The sequence below is a fragment of the Pangasianodon hypophthalmus genome, chromosome 9, assembly GCF_027358585.1.
Source record: "Pangasianodon hypophthalmus isolate fPanHyp1 chromosome 9, fPanHyp1.pri, whole genome shotgun sequence".
NCBI lineage: Eukaryota > Metazoa > Chordata > Actinopteri > Siluriformes > Pangasiidae > Pangasianodon > Pangasianodon hypophthalmus.
In genome coordinates, this window is record NC_069718.1 from 28,765,551 (window position 1) to 28,785,853 (window position 20,303).

Below are 20,303 nucleotides of genomic sequence, written 5' to 3' on the forward strand. Positions count from 1 at the left end.
TATGACCACTGATAGGTGAAGTGAATAATATTTATTATCTCGTTACGATAACACCTGTCAAGGGTTGAGATATATTAGGCAGGAAGTAACCAGTTGGTTCTCGAAGTTGATGTGTTGGAAACAGGAAAAATGGGCAAGCGTAAGGATTGAAGAGACATTGAAGCGTAAGAGACATTGACAACGGCCAACTTGTGATGGCTAGATGACTGGGACAGAGCATCTTTAAAACGGCAGGCCTTGTGAGGTGTTCCCGGTATGCAGTGGTTAGTACCTACCAAAAGTGATCCAAGGAAGGACAACCGGTGAACTGGCGACAGGGTCATGGGCGCCAAAGGCTCACTGATGCACGTGGGGAGTGAAGGCTAGTCCGTCTGGTCTGATCCCACAGAAGAGCTACTGTAGCACAAATTGCAGAAAAGTTAAAGCTGGCTATGATAGAAAGGTGTCAGAACCCACAGTGCATCGCAGCTTGCTGCGTATGGGGCTGTGTAGCCACGGACCTATCAGAGTGCCCATGCTGACCCCTGTCCACTGCCAAAAGTGCCTACAATGGACAGGTGATCATCAGAACTGGACCACAGAGCAATGGAAGAAGGTGGCCTGGTCCGACAAAATCACATTTTCTTTTACATAATGTGGAAGGCCGGGTGCATGTGCATCGTTTACCTGGGGAAGAGATGGCACCAACATGCACTATGGGAAGAATGCAAGCTGGCGGAGGCAGTATGATGCCCTGGGCAATGTTCTGCTGGGAAACTTTGGGTCCTGGCATTCATGTGGATGCTATTTTGACACATACCACCTACCTAAACATTGTTGCAGACCAGGTACACCCCTTCATGGCAACGGTATTCCCTAATGGAAGTGACCTCTTTCGGCAGGATAATGCGCCCTGCCACACTGTAAAAATTGTTCAGGAATGGTTTGAGGAACATGACAAAGAGTTCAAGGTGTTGACTTTGCCTCCAAATTCCCCAGATCTCAATCCAATCGAACATCTGTGGGGTGTGCTGGCCATCAAGTCCAACTTACAGGACTTAAAGGATCTGCTGTTAACGTCTTTGTGCCAGATACCACAGCACACCTTCAGGGATCTAGTGGAGTCCATGCCTCGATGTGTCATGGCTGTTTTGGCAGCAAAAGGGGGACCAACACAATATTAGGCAGGTGGTCATAATGTTATGGCTGATCAGTGTATATATATATAGAGAGAGAGGGTGTTATGTGATTTATATCTGTGTGTTTATCATCACCAAGTTTATGATCACTGGAAAATTCAACTTTGTGTTAATGCTGAAATATCTACATCACTTCTCACATCAGAAACAAAGTACCTTTATTTTCACAGCATGTAGATCAGTTTACATTGCACACACATATACTTTAATAACATGCCAGTACTAGTCTAGAGGTCAGTAAGCCAATTTCTCTGATGTTATCTGTCCTCATGGAGCTGTACTTTCCCTAGAGCTGCTGAACACACTTTATGAAAAACCCTCTGCTAGAAATAAAGAGACGTGTTTGTTCAGAGTGGCCTCTCTGTTATCTTGTTTGAGAAAGTTAAATACATCATCTCATATGAGCTGAGACACATGGATCTGTCCAAGAGTAGTCCATGAGATAAATAAATCAAACACTTCATCATTTCTCTTCCAGGCTATATGAGTGTAATCTGACAGAGGAAAGCTGTAGAGTTCTGTCCTCAGTTCTCAGCTCAAACTCCTCCAGTCTGAGAGAACTGGACCTGAGTAACAATAAACTGCAGGATTCAGGAGTGAAGCTGCTCTCTGCTGGACTGGAGAATCCACACTGTACACTGGAGATACTGAGGTATACACACACACACACACACACACACACACACACACACAGACGTCAGATTATCACTTTGTCCCCAAATATTACATACAGAAATGATCGTGTGTGTGTTTTATGAAGCTGTATACTTCAGAATATGATTTAAATGTTTGTAAGAAACTGAAATGTGTTTGTGAGAATCATATTTACTTTCTAGATTAATTCTATATCATGAATAAATAAAAACTGTACTTATGAATTGTAATTATAGCTGTTTAGGTCTTGTGTCTCTGCTAGAGGTGTAACACAATGCTATTATCTGTATCTGTTTAGAGCTCAAAATATTCATAACTGTTTTTGTATTTAGATTTAAACAGGAAGTGGGCGTGGTCTGTACCAGAGGGATTTTCATGTGAACCCTATCACTATGCCCTGAAAAAGAGTGAAAAAAATCAGGGCTGCTGCAAAAAGAAAACATTTTTCATTAACAAATTGAACACATTTTTTCATTCTTTTATTATTCATTCATTTATTTATTTATTAGCATTTGTTAATTATATAACTTTATTCAACTCCTAAACCAGACATCCTTTGGAACTTTCTGGAAAGCTTTCTATCTTCTATCTAATGTGACTGAGTAAAAAAGCCAACTATGTTTCAAAACAACAACGTCTTTCCCAAATCAAGAAACTGTTATTTACATTTGACAACAACAGCCACCTAATAATATTTGATCAGATTTACTTTAGCTTTTGTGTTCGTTACATTTCAGAAAGTTCAGAAAAGTTCACGGGACACGCTATCAGAATCTATCTCTCTCTCTCTCTCTCACACACACACACACACACACACACACACACATACAACGCACACCGTTTTAATAAATGCAGCAACATGCAGTTTTCATCTGTGGTAACTATAATTGTAGTGATCTGATATATTTTCACTGTTGTGTGTGTGAGATGGAGAGTAAATGTACTGTATATAAAGATTTTGTGTAGTTCATGTTTTCAGTGCTAAAACTGAGTGTGTTAAGTGTGAGAAGGTTTTCTTTCTTGCAGGATGTGGCGCTGCAGTATTACAGATGAAGGTTGTGCTGCTCTGGCTTCAGCTCTGAGGTCAAACTCCTCATCACACCTGAGAGAACTGGATCTGAAATATAATAATCCAGGAGAATCAGGAGTGAAGCTGCTCTCTGATCTACTGAAGGATCCACACTGTAAACTGGAGACACTACAGTGAGTTACTGACTTACTGACTCTTTACTGTACTGTATTGTATAATGAATAATATTCACTGTGTACTATATAATATTGTCATTTTGTGTGTGTGTGTGTTGGTGTTTATACTGATGTTGTTTGTTTACACCGATTCTCTTCTCTGTCTTTCAGAATTAAGAATCATAAACTCACCAGGACTGGCGTATGACAGGAGTCTCACCTCAAACCTCTTTTCCAGGATAAAGCAGTTTTGGTGAAGCGTTAGAACCCGTCCCACATTTCCAGCAGTTTGGGAGCTGAATCATTCATATTCAGATGTAGAAGTTCCATAACAATAACCGTGACTGATCACATCCTTTTATCCACTCAGCTACAAATTACTTCAGGCTTTAATAACATATTTTACAATCCAACGTCAAATCCTTCAGCGTCTACACACAACACAGAGATATCATCACATCATCACACTGATTACACAAATACACATCCATGTGTTGTAGCTGTTTATAGCTCATTTTAGCTCCTTTATCTAACATTTGTTTCTCCACAGATGATTGATTCACAGTTATGATATCCTTTTATATCATATTTAATCCTATATGTAATCCTTTTTTATTAAAAAAAAAAATCCTTCCGTTTGCTAATGTATTGTATATGGTGGTTTTTTTTAAACTAAAAAACTGTAACTGAAAACCTTTAACTACATGCACTGTATGTATTCCTGTCATTTAATATAGTTTTGTATATATGTTGTGTGTATGTCATTTACACTGTGTGTAGTACAAAATAAACAGTGACTGTGACTGAAACACAACAGTTCAGGTGTGTGAGGACTGTACTGTAATCACACTTGGCATCGACCACTACCAGGACTAACACGTGTTCCACCACACTGAGAAACTTCAATGTTGTGTCACGACTCGTGAGCTGGACTTTCTGACTCTTCATGAGGAATCTTCTCGTAACCATGGTGACAGTGACAGTCTCAGTTGTTCAGAGTGAACATCTCTCTGCACTAGTGTACTCGGTGTTATTGCGCTATTTAGGGCACATGATTTCCAGTGGAGGGAGTAGGGATTAGCATGAGTACCGCTGATGGGACAAAAAGGTAACACATCCCCTCCTTCCCGGAAAAATATTAGTTGTCCCTCTATTTATCGTTGTAAAATAGTTATATAGCACAATGTGTAAAAAAAAGCAGTTGAGCTAATTATAGACCCAAAATGTTAAATAAAGTTTAAAAAGACTTTAACAGTAACAGTAAAGCCAGTAATGCCTTTTGCTGTTATTATTTGTTTCTTTAAAGGAATTCATTATAATAGTTTGTTCTTGGACTGTAAAATGTACCACCTTAATCCACTCTACATTCAGCTTTTCCAGCAAGCATTAGAGCCATTAAACCCCCCTCGGGGTTATTATTGTAATCATTTTGTTTAAATTTTTTTTTTCATTTAATACTGCCCTTCAGAAGCTACATAAGATATGTACATGCTTCCCAGAAGACAAAATAATAACAATTTACACTGATCATCCTGTTCAAAAGTACGCTCCCCCTTGGTCTTAATGTATCACATTGCCTACTTGAGCATCAGTGAATGTTTGCACCTTTTGTAATAGTTGTGTTCAAGACCCTCAATCATCCTCCGTGTGAAATGATGGATCTCAGCATCATATAGCCACTGTTGGAAAGGGGTCAAATATGCAGAAGATGCTGGAAAATCAAAGAAGTTGCAGGACCTGGAGGATTTTTCTCTGGTTTTGAACTGGTTCATTTGTGTAAATTGAGTTATTATTGTGTCTTGTGGACTATACATAATCATCTGTTATGTGAAATAGCTTATTCAGGGCAGTACTATATCAAGAACAAAATGCAGTTTTTAATGATCCCTCTTTTTTCATTTATTAACATTTTGCAGATTCTGCAAGGCATATGTGCATTTTACCTTTATTTCTTTCCTTTTGTTCTTTTGTATATGCGCCTGTAAATAAGCTTGCCATCACTGGATTTTTCTACTTCTTGAGCACTGTAAATAAAACATCATGTTGCACTTGAAAACTACTGTGTGTGGGTCATCAGGTTATTACTGTTACAGACCATTATTCTATTAATAATAATGGTGTGTAATAATAGTCCTTTATGGACCATTATCCAACTTATTGAATAATGAATGGGTCAAGTTGCTGATTAATTTACAAATGAGATTACATATTACATTATTTACGAAGGGTTTTGGGAAACACTCATTAGTTAAAGAATGTTCTTACGAAGGAGATAAAGTACTTGGCATTACAAACGTTTTGGGAAACCCACCCTGTTCAGTGTTGTTAATAATACTTATCAATGATAAACTAATGCAGCTGTTTATTTATTTGTTTGAGTATTAGATGATTGTAAGGGTTGTGTGAATTTTTTTTTTTTTTTTTTTTTTTTTTTTTTTGTGTGAAATTTTTTTGCAGTTAAAGAGGTAGATCAGTGTCATTGATTGCTCCTACTCACCCAGAGGTGAGCTGTTCACTGTTTCAGCATCTTCTGGCAGTCTTTCTACAGCCTCAGCTTCAGCTTCAGCTCATCCTGAAAAAACATAAGACAAGAGACATGAGAGAAGTCCAGTAGTAGTAATAGTAGTAGTAGTAGTGTTGATGTTGTTGTTGTTGTTATCAGAATAATTTTATTTGCCATATACATTGACATTATTAGGAATTTTTCTTGGTGTTTGGTCACAACACAATACATTCAACACAGTTTACACACACACACACATCACAGACAACACAACACACAACTACCTTCCCAATATCCAAATACTGCACCTTAAGCAGAAATCCATAGACTCAGGAGTAATTTATATTACAGTGGAGGTAGAAATAGCAGCTGAATGCAGTTCAGATGGCATTAAATGGAGTCACATAATTATGATATAATAATAATAATAATAATAATAATAATAATAATAATAATAATAATAGTAAAGAGTAGAGAAGAGGCGTGTGTTGGAGTTGTTATGGCAGAATAATCCAGTGCACAGTAATAAGGCTGATGAGCTCTGTGTCTGTGGGAAGGACACAAGGCCTACCGGCTGTTTGAGGCGGCGCTGCGTGTTGTGCTGGATGGAGCTTGACTGCCCTCGTGTGGCCAAACCCAGGAACTGCAATTTCCCACAATCACTATTCTGTTATGAAGTATTTTATGGAGGTGTTTATAAGTCTACACTTGGAGTAGTTAGAAAAAATATAAATACTTATAAATACATTTATTAGATAAATTAAACCAGTCTAAGTTGAAGTTTTCATATTTGAGTGTAAAATCTCTGTATATTCATTAGTAAAAGGGAATGTTTTGTCTTGCTCTTCCTCTTTTTTTCTTCCATGATTTTCTCTCTCCTATCCAATCCGCTCCTCTATTCATGGCTTGTGTCTCATTTTTACAGAAAGCTCTTTTGAATTTGTTTCCTAGTTCAATGGCCTCAAGTCCTCCAAGCTCTTTTAGTTTGTAGAAAAGTGTTGGTGATGTTACTTCCCTGTTGTTCCCCAGATAAATCCCACACACATGTGATTTAGTTTTTGTTAGACATGCATTGTCAGGAGGAAAAACAGTGGTTAAGAATAGGAGTTTAGAAAGAACAAAAGTCTTCATGGTTTGGATTCTAGTTTTAGAATGAGATCTTTTCCAAGTCTGGGTTTGGGATTTGATTTCCTGCTCCTTTTTTCCCCAGTTGTGTTCAGTGCATTTGGTGTTTGTAAGAGTCAGAGCCAGTCATTTGATTTCTTCTTTAATTTCTAGATTTAGCAGTGAAGCAGTGCTGATCTCCATCCACACTGCTTCTGCTTGATTTTGATTTCATCTAGCTCCTGACATTTCTTCATACTATTTCACAGCTTCATTTGTGGCCTCTAGTCTGATTGAGGCCAACACTTCTATCATCCGCATATGCAGTGATGTTGCTCATTTTGACTGCTGCTGTTCTGACTCCTTGTATTCTTGGCTTGTTTTTTTTGTTTATATCTGGTGTATTTATAATCAGGTCTCTCACTGTTCTGAGGTTGTCCCTCATGTATCTTCCTTTAATCACACACGTCTGCTCTATTTCTATAATCTTATTTAAAGTGTCCTGCATCCGGTTTGCAATTATTTTAGCCAGGATTTTATCATCTATATTCATCAGACTTCTCTGTCTCCAATTATTGAAATCATAAGTTTCTCCTCTTTATATATTAGTGATAATGCACTATGATGAAATGATTTATTTAATGTTCCCTCCTGTAATCCTTCATTCTACAGAGCAGCTGAGAGATCTGCAATGTCTCTCCTACAGGCTCTGGAAAGTTCTGCTGGTAATCCATCAGGTCCTGGACTTTTCCCATCGTTTATCTGAGATCACTTCTATCATTTCATCTTCACTGTCCTCTAGATGTAGTAAGTTAGTGTATTTTAATGTTGCCCATGTCTCTATAAGAAGTGAGTTATTTATTTTCCTCTATATTTAGTTTTGATGACTTGTCTTGGCATTTTTTCCTTATTGTGTATCTTTTGTGTTTCTCATTTTCAGTAATATTTCCAGTGCTGTCTCTGATGCCTTTAATACTCCTGTTTTCTCTGAGGTTTTACTTTTTTATTACATTCTGTGGGTTTTCTGTGTGATTTATATCAAGACCAGTCTGGAGCTGGACATTTAGGAATAATTCATCATTTATTCTGCATAATTCAGATTTTATTTTGGAGAAGAAATCATCATCTTCCACATTTTTGTTCTGTCTGGTTTAGAGTTGGACATAGTCTGAGACAAGCTCATTATAATGCTGCTTCTTTTACTGATTAAGTAACTTTACATTTTTGTTTTAAGTAAGCTATTTGTTTTTTGAAAATATCCCACATTTCAGTGCTTGATCTCATTAAAACCTTTAACTGTTTGATTTGTTTGACTTCTTTGGTTATTTCATGAACAGCTTGTTTGTTTGTAAGAATGTTGTATTGAGTTTGCAGTAAGCTCTCTGCTCGTTTATGTTTAAGAGCTGAAACGCTCTAAGTGTGAAAGGAATATCAACATGTTATATGCTACACTTATACACACACACACCACTTTATTAGGAACACCCCTTACTCATACATACAGGCCACTTTATTAGGAACACCCCTTACTCATACATACACACCACTTTATTAGGAACACCCCTTACTCATACACACACACCACTTTATTAGGAACACCTCTTACTCATACATACACACCACTTTATTAGGAACATCCCTTACTCATACATACACACCACTTTATTAGGAACACCCCTTACTCATACATACACACCACTTTATTAGGAACACCCCTTACTCATACACACACACCACTTTATTAGGAACACCCCTTACTCATACACACACACCACTTTATTAGGAACACCCCTTACTCATACACACACCACTTTATTAGGAACACCCCTTACTAACATACACACCACTTTATTAGGAACACCCCTTACTCATACATACACACCACTTTATTAGGAACACCCCTTACTCATACACACACACACCACTTTATTAGGAACACCCCTTACTCATACACACACACCACTTTATTAGGAACACCCCTTACTCATACATACACACCACTTTATTAGGAACACCCCTTACTCATACACACACACCACTTTATTAGGAACACCCCTTACTCATACACACACCACTTTATTAGGAACACCCCTTACTCATACACACCACTTTATTAGGAACACCCCTTACTCATACATACACACACCACTTTATTAGGAACACCCCTTACTCATACATACACACCACTTTATTAGGAACACCCCTTACTCATACACACCACTTTATTAGGAACACCCCTTACTCATACATACACACACCACTTTATTAGGAACACCCCTTACTCATACACACCACTTTATTAGGAACACCCCTTACTCACACACACACACCACTTTATTAGGAACACCCCTTACTCACACATACATGCCACTTTATTAGGAACACCCCTTACTCATACATACACACACCACTTTATTAGGAACACCCCTTACTCTCACACACACACACAACTTTATTAGGAACACCCCTTACTCATACATACACACACCACTTTATTAGGAACACCCCTTACTCATACATACACACCACTTTATTAGGAACACCCCTTACTCATACATACACACACCACTTTATTAGGAACACCCCTTACTCATACATACACACCACTTTATTAGGAACACCCCTTACTCATACATACACACCACTTTATTAGAAACACCCCTTACTCATACATACACACCACTTTATTAGGAACACCCCTTACTCACACACACACACCACTTTATTAGGAACACCCCTTACTCATACATACACACACCACTTTATTAGGAACACCCCTTACTCACACACACACACCACTTTATTAGGAACACCCCTTACTCATACATACACACACCACTTTATTAGGAACACTCCTTACTCATACACACCTACACCCCCACACCATGTGTACACCACCTCAGTGTAAGTGGTGATCCCAAAGAAAATTGCAAAAAGTAATGGCATTGATTTCACATTACACATTCTCTGAATTATAGATCTGTTTTTATATAAAAGGTTCTTTACTCTCCAAGGGTTCTACATAGAACCATTTTTGGGGGAAAAGGTTCTATTCGCTAAGGACAGAACCCCAGGGTCAACTGTTGGTCTTTATTTGGGAGTTAATCAGAATAATTTAATTGATGATGGCTGTATGATTATTTTGGTGCAGAGAGAAAGCAAACTGGACAAATGAAGTATTTGATATTCACTGCTCATATATACTTTTGTTTTAAAAATGTACATTTTTGTAATTAAAACAAAATCTGTCCCAGTAAAATAATTCTTATAAGATATTTATAGAGTAGAGCTCAAGGCTCCAGTAAGACATGAATATATTAATCTACTAATCTTCCTCTATTTCTAACACAGGGTTCGGATGAGAAAGAGAAACAAATTCACCCAACCAGTCTGTGTATGGATGTGCAACAGCAAGGAGAGGAATTATGACTCCACAAGGAGAGGAATTATGACTCCATAGAGCTCTTTAAAAGTGGATTAACTCTGATAGGAACAGCACCAAGAACCTCAGCAGGTCAGAGTTTAGTAAAAAGATTTTAGTAATCTGAATGAAAATAAAACACTTGTTTATGGAAAGTGGATAGTTTAATTAATTAATACATTTTATATCCTGTAATTATGTATCAGAATGATTGGAGACCGCCCACTTTGAATAGAAAACGTTTCGGGACGTCTGGAATTTTTTGCGCATGCGCAGAGGATTGAGTTCGCTTGCGTGGTAAAGGTCGGGCTGCGTCATCGCAACCTATTTACATCACGCATGCGCATTGCGAGAGACGGGGATTTGGGAATCATATCGATAACAAATAGCTACGTCACTCTGAACACTGCGTCACTGCCCTTCCCCCTTTGCAGAATAACCAAGTAGACGGTGAAAGTGAAAGTGAAACTCAGCAACTCCATTTTGTGACGAGGGGAAAACAAACCATTTCAGGAGTTTAAACACAGTGAATGTCTAAATCTAAAGCTATAATATATAAACACACTGAACTGACACTAAATGTAGAAGAGTTGCGTGCTGGTCTTTATTTGGGGTTTAATCAGAATAATTTCATTGATGACAGCTGTATTATAATTACATTTGGACTATTTATTGAATTTTTTTTTTTTTTTTTTTTTTTTTTTACATCACAAAAACCTGCCATTTTAACAGGGGTGTGTAGACTTTTTTGACTGTGTCAAGTATGTGTTCTCGTTATAAAAACATGTTTATCTTGATTTAGTGTACTTTGCTGGCATCGTGTCTGTCATTTGTTTTATTCAGGTCTCATGGTAGAGTCTATGTTTGCTACATGCTGCAGCAGCCTCCTTGGGTGCAAAGTGTGTGTAGAGCAGAGGCAGGAGACTTCTGACCAGTGCATGAGGTGCCGAGGAGATTCTTTCAACACTAATGTGCATAGGGTCGCTGGGCTCTCTGAAGTCTTGAGTGTACAGCAAGACACAGTTTATGTTTGATGACACAACGAAAAAACAAAACGCTGAAATTTGTTCTGTCATGTTAAGCTTATGCTCTTTATGCTATATTGAGCAAAGATTTTAGGTTAGTTTTTCTATTTCTATTTCTATTAGTGAAAACTCCAAATTACTGAAAACTCTATGATTACTGTTATTTAGTGTGAATTTATGAACCACACTTGCACACACATTTACACATATATACAGGGTTTTCAGTTTATTTGGTACACTCAACTTGTATCTCCGTCACTGGCCTTTTTTTTTTTAAATCAGATACTCCACCTTATAGGTAATGAATGTAATGCTCAGTGAGTGTAGGCACAAGGTAGGTGTAGCTAACAAACTAGTAGCTCTGTATATACACATAAACATAACTGTGGGATAGGGTTGGGGTTGAACTTCAACAGAATAGAAAATAGAGAAGTATGTTCACTGTTCCATACTCTATGTATTGTTCACTAAGTGCATTCCATGCCTGAACTACTCTGGTGAGTCCAAGATGGGCTACATGGCAAGACAGGTTGGATAAGCAATATCTGGCCACATTATCCTCCATGTTCAATTCATCTCTGTCTATTAACTGAATTAATGATACCTTTATTGGGTAATTAAGCTGATTATTTGTTTCTGGCCACATTCTCTCAACTGTGTGGCTCTGTTGGAGGAAAATGTTGTTTAATGTCACTCGCATATTAACAATATAAGACATTCTATTGATATAAACCAAAGAATCAACTTTCTCACTTTTTATACACTTTCATCCAGCAATCCCAAAATCACCTGTGCTGACTGAGTTTGCAGATAAGGCAGACTTGCTTGATTGTGTCTGTACTTTGCAAGCTGTTCTTGGATAAAAAGTGTGAGATAAAACTCTCTCCCGTGTTCGACTCTTACTTGGTCCCATGATCCAAAGGAGAGAAGTGCTGGTCTGCAGCACTTAACAGGGACAGGCTTTCTGAACGGGATTACTAAGTCCATTGCAAATTTAACTGGAAAATACAACATTTTGATTCAAGTCTAGACTATAAGACTGTGGTGGTTAGTAGAGTAAGCCTGTTGTGTTGTTCATCTAAATGTGTAACCAAATGATAGCAAATTCCCTGTAGACTTCTCCGTATATTGTGAGGTTATTCTTTACAGGCAGTGTAGAATACCCCACAGTTTGTTGGATAGCTTAATTAATACATGTTCTATGCTGAAAGATTGGAGAGAGTCCACTTTGAATATAAAACAAGTTTCATAACATGTGAAAATGTACTAATCTGTTTTTACTGTTTACTATTTTACTGCAGAATCACTTAAAAATCCACCTTTAAATATTGTTCAGTTACATAAACATTGCTCATGCGCACACACACACACACACACTTCCCCTCTGCAGAATAAACAGTTAAAGTGAAAAGTGAAGTGAAAGTAAAACACAGCAGCTCCATTTTGTGTCGAGGGGAAAATAAACCATTTCAGGAGTAAAAACACAGTGAGTATCTAAATCTAAAGCTATAATATATAAACGCACTGAAGTGACACTAGATGCAGAAGAGTTTTGTGGGTTTGTACTGAAGGTTTAATGTACACAGGTTGTTTTAGGACTTGATACCGTGACTATTTCCTGTAAGTGAACTCTGTGCTGATACAGGGTTTGATTTAACACACCGATGTCGGAGTGAAGTAAACGTGTGTCCTGCTCTAATCTAGAGAAGGAGACATGACCTCCAACATGAGTGTGTCTGGAAAACAGGACTTAAAGAAAGACGAGAGGTGAGTTACTTTTCCATTCACCAGCAATAAATACACACCGTCTCATGGGAACAGATCTGTATCTCTAAACACTCACTAGTTAACAGAGGAACTAAACTTTGCTTTAAGGTGTTTAATAGCAGTGAATATATCACTGATCTGATGTAAGAACAGTTTAGAGAAATCATTCACTGAGAGAGGAGTAAAAAGGACTGTGTAATGTGTAGCATAAGAGCAGCATAACTTTGAGTCAGTGAACTCTACAGGCTTTAAGACCCAGCTGAGTCAGTTAGCTGTGATTGGGACTCCTGACATCAGAGTAATTCCTGAGGTATGAGGCGAGTCTCCTGTTTGAATAAGTGTGCAGACTGTAGCTGAATTAAAAAGATGGAATTATTAGTGTTTAGTGATGAACACATTGTTTAACAGTGCTGAGACAGCAGAGTAATAATTATTGCTGATATTTCTGTTGTAACTCTAGAATGATAAAGGGAAAGAGATCAGTCTCACCAGAACCCAGCTGTGTGTCCATGAAGAGTGACTGGTCTATGGATCCTCCAATTAACTTCAGAGACAGAGACAGTTCTACTGATGTGAGGTCAGTATAGTGAGGTGTTTTACAGCAGTGTTCCACCTGATCAAACTCACTCGTCTCATTCTGAAGTCCTTCATGAGCTTTATCAGGTGTTGAAGCAGTAAAACACTAAACTGTGCAGTGCTGCAGCTCTCGGACTGGCAGTGAGGAAAACTGCTTTAAGAGTTCAGTTCAGCCTGCAGTCCCTGAGCTGGAGGGTCTGTGGTGCTACAGAAGAACATTTACACCTGGGAAAATAATGACAGTATAACTATTTTATTCATTCATTCTTTCAAACATTTGTTTCTAAATATGTTAGTGTCAGTTAGGAAATCCTGAAATCAGTGCATTGTGTTAAGAGGATAGTGTTAAAGGTGCAATAATTGATTTTTACATGTACATATCAGCTAGAAATTTGCAGAACATGAAAAGAAAAGAAAAAAAAAACAAAAAAACAATGGTCATGGCCTCAGCACAAGTGTATAATGTGGCTAAAAAAATAAAACCCGTCTGGAAATCTGCCTTCTAGACTGGAAGTGTTTGGTCAGGCCTCATGTTAATCATCTTGCAGAGACTTCCCAATGTCCCTTCACTCTGCCCCCATCTCAGCTTGTTTGGAGATCAAAGAAATATCAGCAAAGCCTTTAAGCTCTAGGGTTGCCACCTTCAGGGAGGACAAATAAGGGATATCTCCCCCAACTAACTAACTAACTAACTAACTAACTAACTAAATAAATAAATAAATAGGTGATATGTTTTCAGGTTGTCTGTCTCTGAGATTTTTGTTGGCACATATCGTTAAACCATTTTTCTGCTTCTACAGATTTACAGTTGTGTTTTTACTGATAGAAGAATGATGATTTAACATTGTGTGGATTATTGAATAGACAAAGGATATGGCGACCCTGTTTTTTTTTAAATAAAATACTTAAATTATATCTATGGATTAAAATATATTGTTAAAAAATATAAAATATATATAATTGTAAAGTGACAAATGCATAGAATGTAAAATAAAAAATTTATAAATGACCAATTAAAACTATCTAATCATTTTAGTTTTCAGTATAAAAGAATAGATGGGATATTATTAGGCTAATTTGCACTAAACTCTGTGCTTCTAAAACACACTGTGCTTCAGGGAAAAAAAACTGACGAAATGCAGTAACACCAGGATAAACACTAGCAGTGCTTTTCCAAAATGGAGTATTTTATTACTGATGAAGGAATGAAGCTGGACAGGGAATTAGTGATGTTGCTCCTGGACGGGCCTTTAAACACAATCTGTAAGCTTTGAACTGTTTCAGTGGCCTGCTTTACATAACAAATCCAGTAGATAGATTTTTATCATGGATAAGGAATAAGTAAATGCTTTGGATTAACCACCTTGATATTGTAATGTTAAATAACTATATTATGAGAATTTCACTTATTTCTAGTGCTATAACTTTGCATTCATGCTCCTTTTGGCTGTGTGAGCAAAAGCTAAATGTTAAAATCCTGATCTCAGCCACCTGGAGACACGAAGCTCTGAAGCTCACTGATGTAACAAGCAGAGTATCTGTGTAACATGATTAGACAATAATCAACTCAGCCATCCTGTATATAAACTAGCCTATAGTGTCGTGGCAAAACTCTTCAGATCAGAATAACAAAAATAACTTTCCAAAGTCAAAGGGTTTTGGATGCCAAATATCAGACTTTACTGAATCAACCAACAAAGCCGAGATGATCATCTGATTTACATAGTCGTGGCTCATGCTTTTATACACTTCTAGAACAATGATCTTATTAAGTGAAGTCTTCTTTTTTTCTTTTAATCACACCCCTGCCTCACGCCACAATTATTTCACTGACCCTCTATTTTGGTTTTAACCGTGGTGAGAGATCAGTCAGTTTATTTTTTTAAAAAAAGTTAACATTCATCACAACTTCAACAATGCACTTCAGTAGTCTGGTAGAGAGAAAAACACCTTCCCATGAGATATGACGGAGCACATCTGGACTGAAGAAGATACAATTTATGAATGAGAACTGTGTGCTTATTGTTTTTTCCAAAAGCACAGTCCACCTGCAAGGTTTGTTTTAAGTTTCTTGATTCACATACACAGAAATATCCTTGTAAAATCATAAAGTCACTCCCTAAACTCTCTTATCATTTCTAAGTATTGCATATTCTAAATAAGTAACTCTTGATTATACTTGATGGATTATATGATTACCATACTTAAATCATACTTTGATTAAGAAAATTCTTCCAGAATAGTCATGCTAGTCGCTGTTAACAGCTAGTGAAAGTGTTTTAGCTATAAAAGAGAATCACAGATGTGCTCCAGCGATGTCCAGCATCGAGTGGAACAAAATCAAACAATAAAAAAATGAAAAACGAGCTATTCAGTTGGAGGAAGCTTTTCACTTTATCATTATCATTTCCTTATTATTCTGCAGTGTCTTACATTTATGCTGTGTATTATTATTCTTGCTACTCAACTGCTCATTATTATGCATTTCCCCACTATTCTGTTATTCTATCATCATTATCATCATCATATGGTCCATATTATGTGATGTATTTTGTTTGTCCACAGACCACAAAAGAAGAAATCAAACATCACAAGAAATCAGTTGGAGTCCATATTCAAGGTGTGTGACTTGTTTCCTCAGTGTGCAGCAGAATTATGGGTAATCAGACAGCTGTACCTGTGGTAATAGACAGAGTTTTTTTTTTTTTTTTTTTTTTCGTAAAATCAAAATATGTCTCACTGTGTAACATTATAATATTTAGATCAGTTACTGTGTGTTTCTAACCAGGAGCTGGAACACAAAGTCATCACTCTGATAAAGAATGAGCTGAAGAGGTTTAGGAAGCTCCTGAGTCCAGATTACCCAGCATGCACTGAGAGGGAGGTGGAGGATGAGGAGGATCTGCACAGTGTCAGAGAGGGAGCGCTGAAGATCACACTGCACATCCTGAAGAACATGAACCACACAGATCTCGCTAACACACTGCACAACAGTAAGAGCTCTGAGTCATGGCTTTATTCCATTAGGTTCACTTTAGAGAGAGGAAATTGTTTTAGATATTAACACTAAGTTTTAAGTTTGATTTCAGTATCATAGTATCTGTTCTGTTCTGTTCATGGTCCAGCTTGTGGTTACTCTGTACAATGGTCCTGTTACTTCAATAATATTTAGTACATGAATCAGGAATGAACAGAAGCATTTGAAAGAATTTTACATTTTATATTGTGCTCAGTGAGTTTTCACTAAAACATGTTATTGCTTTGTTTATTAGAGTGTGTGGCCTCTGTGTATCAGCCAAAGTTGAAATCCAACCTGAGAGAGAAGTTTAAAAGAATTAATGAAGGAATCTCACAGCATGGAAGCTCAGCACTTCTGGATGAGATCTACACAGAGCTCTACATCACAGAGGGTTGGAGTGGAGACGTCAATAATGAACATGAGGTGAGACAGATTGAGACAGCATCCAGGAGACCAGCAACACAGGAGACACCCATCAAATGTAATGACCTCTTTAAAGACAAGTCCATCAGAACTGTGCTGACTAAAGGAGTTGCTGGAATTGGAAAAACAGTCTCTGTGCAGAAGTTCATTCTGGACTGGGCTGAAGGAAAAGCAAATCAGGACGTCTTCTTCATGTTTCCACTTCCCTTTAGAGAGCTGAATTTGATGAAGCAGGAAAATCTCAGTCTGCTGAATCTTCTTCATCACTTTTTCCCAGAAATGAGAAAACTACAATTAATAGACTCCTACAAAGTGGTGTTGATCTTTGATGGTCTGGATGAGTGTCGACTTCCTCTAAATTTCCAGAACAATGAGAGATTGTGTGATGTGACAGAGTCAGTCTCAGTGGATGTGCTGCTGACAAACCTCATCAAGGGGAATCTGCTTCCCTCTGCTCTCCTCTGGATAACCTCTCGACCAGGAGCAGCCAATCAGATCCCTCCTGAGTGTGTAGACCAGGTAACAGAGGTACGAGGGTTCAGTGATCCTCAGAAAGAGGAGTACTTCAGGAAGAGGATCAGTGATCAGAGCCTGGCCAATAAAATCATCACACACATGAAGTCTTCAAGAAGCCTCTACATCATGTGCCACATCCCAGTCTTCTGCTGGATTTCAGCCACTGTTCTAGAGAGAATGTTGGGTGAAGCAGAGAGTGGAGAGATCCCCAAGACTCTGACTCAAATGTTCACACACTTCCTGATCTTTCAGATCAAACACAAGGACCAAAAGTACCATCAGAGATGTGACCCTCATCCTGAACAGACCAGAGAGAGTATCCTGGCACTGGGAAAACTGGCTTTCCAACAGCTGGAGAAAGGAAACCTGATCTTCTATGAGGAAGACCTGAGAGAGTGTGGCATTGATGTCAGAGAAGTGTCAGTGTACTCAGGAGTGTGTACCCAAATCTTCAGAGAGGAGTTTGGGCTACACCTGGGGAAGGTGTTCAGCTTTGTACATCTGAGTGTTCAGGAGTTTCTGGCTGCTTTATACGCATTTCTCTGCATTATTTTTAGAAAAACAAATGTGGTAGTGAAACAAAGCACTGGACTGTTTAATTTCTTCAGAAATCCAAACATGTCTGATTTCCTCAGGAGTGCAGTGGCTAAGGCCTTACAGAGTGAGAATGGACACTTGGACCTCTTCCTCCGCTTCCTTCTGGGTCTCTCACTGGAGTCCAATCAGACTCTCTTACAAGGCTTAATGCCACAGACAGGAAGCAGCTCTCACAGCGAACAGGAAACAGTCGAGTACATCAAGGAGAAGATCAGGGAGAATCCATCTCCAGAGAAATCCATCAATCTGTTCCACTGTCTGAATGAACTGAATGATCATTCTCTAGTGCAGGAAGTACAAACTTACCTGAACAGAGGAGGTTACAGATGTCTCAGTGGAACCAGACTCTCTCCTGCACAGTGGTCAGCTCTGGTGTTTGTGTTACTGAACTCAGAACAGGAGCTGGATGAGTTTAATTTGAGGAAATATGACCCATCAGAGGAAGGTCTTCTGAGGCTGCTGCCAATGGTCAAAGCCTCCAGAAAAGCTGAGTGAGTATTTTTATTTATAAATGTATTACTGCATGGTTTGTTATTTTAATGTAACACTGAACTGCACTGTTTGGATTAATGCTTGTTAATTGTTACTTTAATCATCTTTAAATAAACACATTTTATACTAACACATTATGTCTGTACTGAGGACTGAGCGATATGGACAAAATCTTATATCACGATATGGATCATTTCACATCTTGACAATGTGTTTATATATATATGTAGCCAGGTGTTAAAGGAGGGACCACATACAACACTCTTATAGTTTTGTGGTTCTTTATTCCCCGACTAACCCGGGTGGGAGTTAATTAATTTAGATAAAACTTGGAGTTCCCAACAGTAACAAGTGACCCCCATACAGCACAATCTTTGGGGCCTATGACAGGATAACCATAAACATAAACAGAACCAAAACAACAGTTGAGGCTTTTCCTACCAGACGAGAACAACCACTGAGTCAAAAGTGCACATTTTTCAAAATTACGTTACAAAATACCCGGAGCTTTTGCGCCGTCGCGAGTGTGTGACGTCATACATTAGTGACTACTCCGTCTGGCGTGTAAGCTCTTAAAGGAATGGCGCCTCTGATGAAGGGTGCAACTGCTACAACACTGACACTATTCAGGAGAGTCTTTACCGTCTCACTACCAGTGATTTTGGACCTATTATTCACCCAGCTACATATACACATTATTCATTATTCTATTTTCTCATCCTATGATATGTATCACCTTATCGCGCAGCCCTATCTGTACTGAGGAACATTAGAGAGAGAATAAGGACGCTTTCACACCTAATTTGTTTGGTTTGTACAGATCAAACTTTCTCTTTAGTTTGGATGTGTTTGGATGTATGTGACTCCACCTGTACTCGAGTCCACACCGAACACCTGAACCAGTGTGTGTGTAAAATCAGAGGTCTCGAGGTAACAGATTTATAACAGTACGAGCACAGAGAACAACACACACTGACTGTTTTACCTTCTCTGTGAAATTCAACATATAACTGTCACGCTCCGCTCCGACACCACACCTGCACTTCCGCATTCCAGCCGGAGTTTTCATCCCGCATCCACATCCGCTGTGCGGAAGCGCGAGCACACCTGTTCCCCATTTCCCCACTGACTGCTACCTGTACAAATAAACTACACTCGCCTCCACACAGCGCTGGATTATTGTGTGTCTGTCTTAGAATTATTGGAAATATTTCATTGGAATTATTCTCTGTGGGTTTATCGGTTCAGACCTGGTTTGTTTATTGGCTTTGATCTTGTTCTGTCCTTCGGATTTCACGGACTTCCTGGTTCCTGACGTCATCGTGCTGCGGGTAACGAGACTGTGTTCGCTGTTGTGGATTTATGACGGTGGATTTAGTCATTGACTGTTCTGTGTACACGACCCTATAGACTGAGACCTGGAGTTTCCCCACACCTCTACCTGCCACTAACTCACTGTAGAGTACAACTAGTGTTTGTGTGTTTGAGTTCAGTGTTGTGATATTTCATCATTTCTCTTCCAGGCTGCGTGAGTGTAATCTGACAGAGGAAAGCTGTAGAGTTCTGTCCTCAGTTCTCAGCTCAAACTCCTCCAGTCTGAGAGAACTGGACCTGAGTAACAATAACCTGCAGAATTCAGGAGTGAAGCTGCTCTCTGCTGGACTGGAGAATCCACACTGTACACTGGAGATACTGAGGTGTATATATATATACACACAAACTCACACACACACATGCTTAATTTAGATGGGCAGCTTCATTAGTGGTTTATAATTTTTTATGGTTTAAGTCCATAATGCTCGACTGGGTTCATGCTGCGTTTCCTCTGAACAGCAAACACGGT

At 38.5% G+C, this 20,303-nt stretch overlaps 2 protein-coding genes and 1 long non-coding RNA gene across 4 annotated transcripts in view; 2 read left to right on the top strand and 1 right to left on the bottom strand.

The window, feature by feature from the left end:
* LOC117597891 (NLR family CARD domain-containing protein 3-like) overlaps positions 1 to 3,256 on the top strand; it is a 16,088-nt gene extending 12,832 nt beyond the window's left edge. The window contains exons 8-9 of the mRNA XM_053236996.1: positions 2,859 to 3,035; positions 3,189 to 3,256. Of these exons, the coding sequence (XP_053092971.1) occupies positions 2,859 to 3,035; positions 3,189 to 3,225 (214 nt within the window). The 3' untranslated portion in view covers positions 3,226 to 3,256. The remainder of the gene's footprint in view (positions 1 to 2,858; positions 3,036 to 3,188) is intronic.
* LOC113524039 (uncharacterized) overlaps positions 1,320 to 20,303 on the bottom strand; it is a 21,762-nt gene continuing 2,778 nt past the window's right edge. For both annotated transcript variants that reach the window (XR_008302312.1, XR_008302313.1), the window contains 3 exons: positions 13,327 to 13,638; positions 5,515 to 5,589; positions 1,320 to 5,041 (listed from right to left, as the gene is read on the bottom strand). This is a non-coding gene — a long non-coding RNA (uncharacterized LOC113524039). The remainder of the gene's footprint in view (positions 5,042 to 5,514; positions 5,590 to 13,326; positions 13,639 to 20,303) is intronic.
* The window catches only part of LOC128318886 (NLR family CARD domain-containing protein 3-like), a 15,968-nt gene continuing 8,267 nt past the window's right edge, over positions 12,603 to 20,303 (top strand). The window contains exons 1-6 of the mRNA XM_053237009.1: positions 12,603 to 12,837; positions 13,298 to 13,414; positions 15,979 to 16,033; positions 16,202 to 16,406; positions 16,686 to 18,459; positions 19,984 to 20,157. Coding sequence (XP_053092984.1) covers positions 12,785 to 12,837; positions 13,298 to 13,414; positions 15,979 to 16,033; positions 16,202 to 16,406; positions 16,686 to 18,459; positions 19,984 to 20,157 — 2,378 coding nt within the window. The 5' untranslated portion in view covers positions 12,603 to 12,784. The remainder of the gene's footprint in view (positions 12,838 to 13,297; positions 13,415 to 15,978; positions 16,034 to 16,201; positions 16,407 to 16,685; positions 18,460 to 19,983; positions 20,158 to 20,303) is intronic.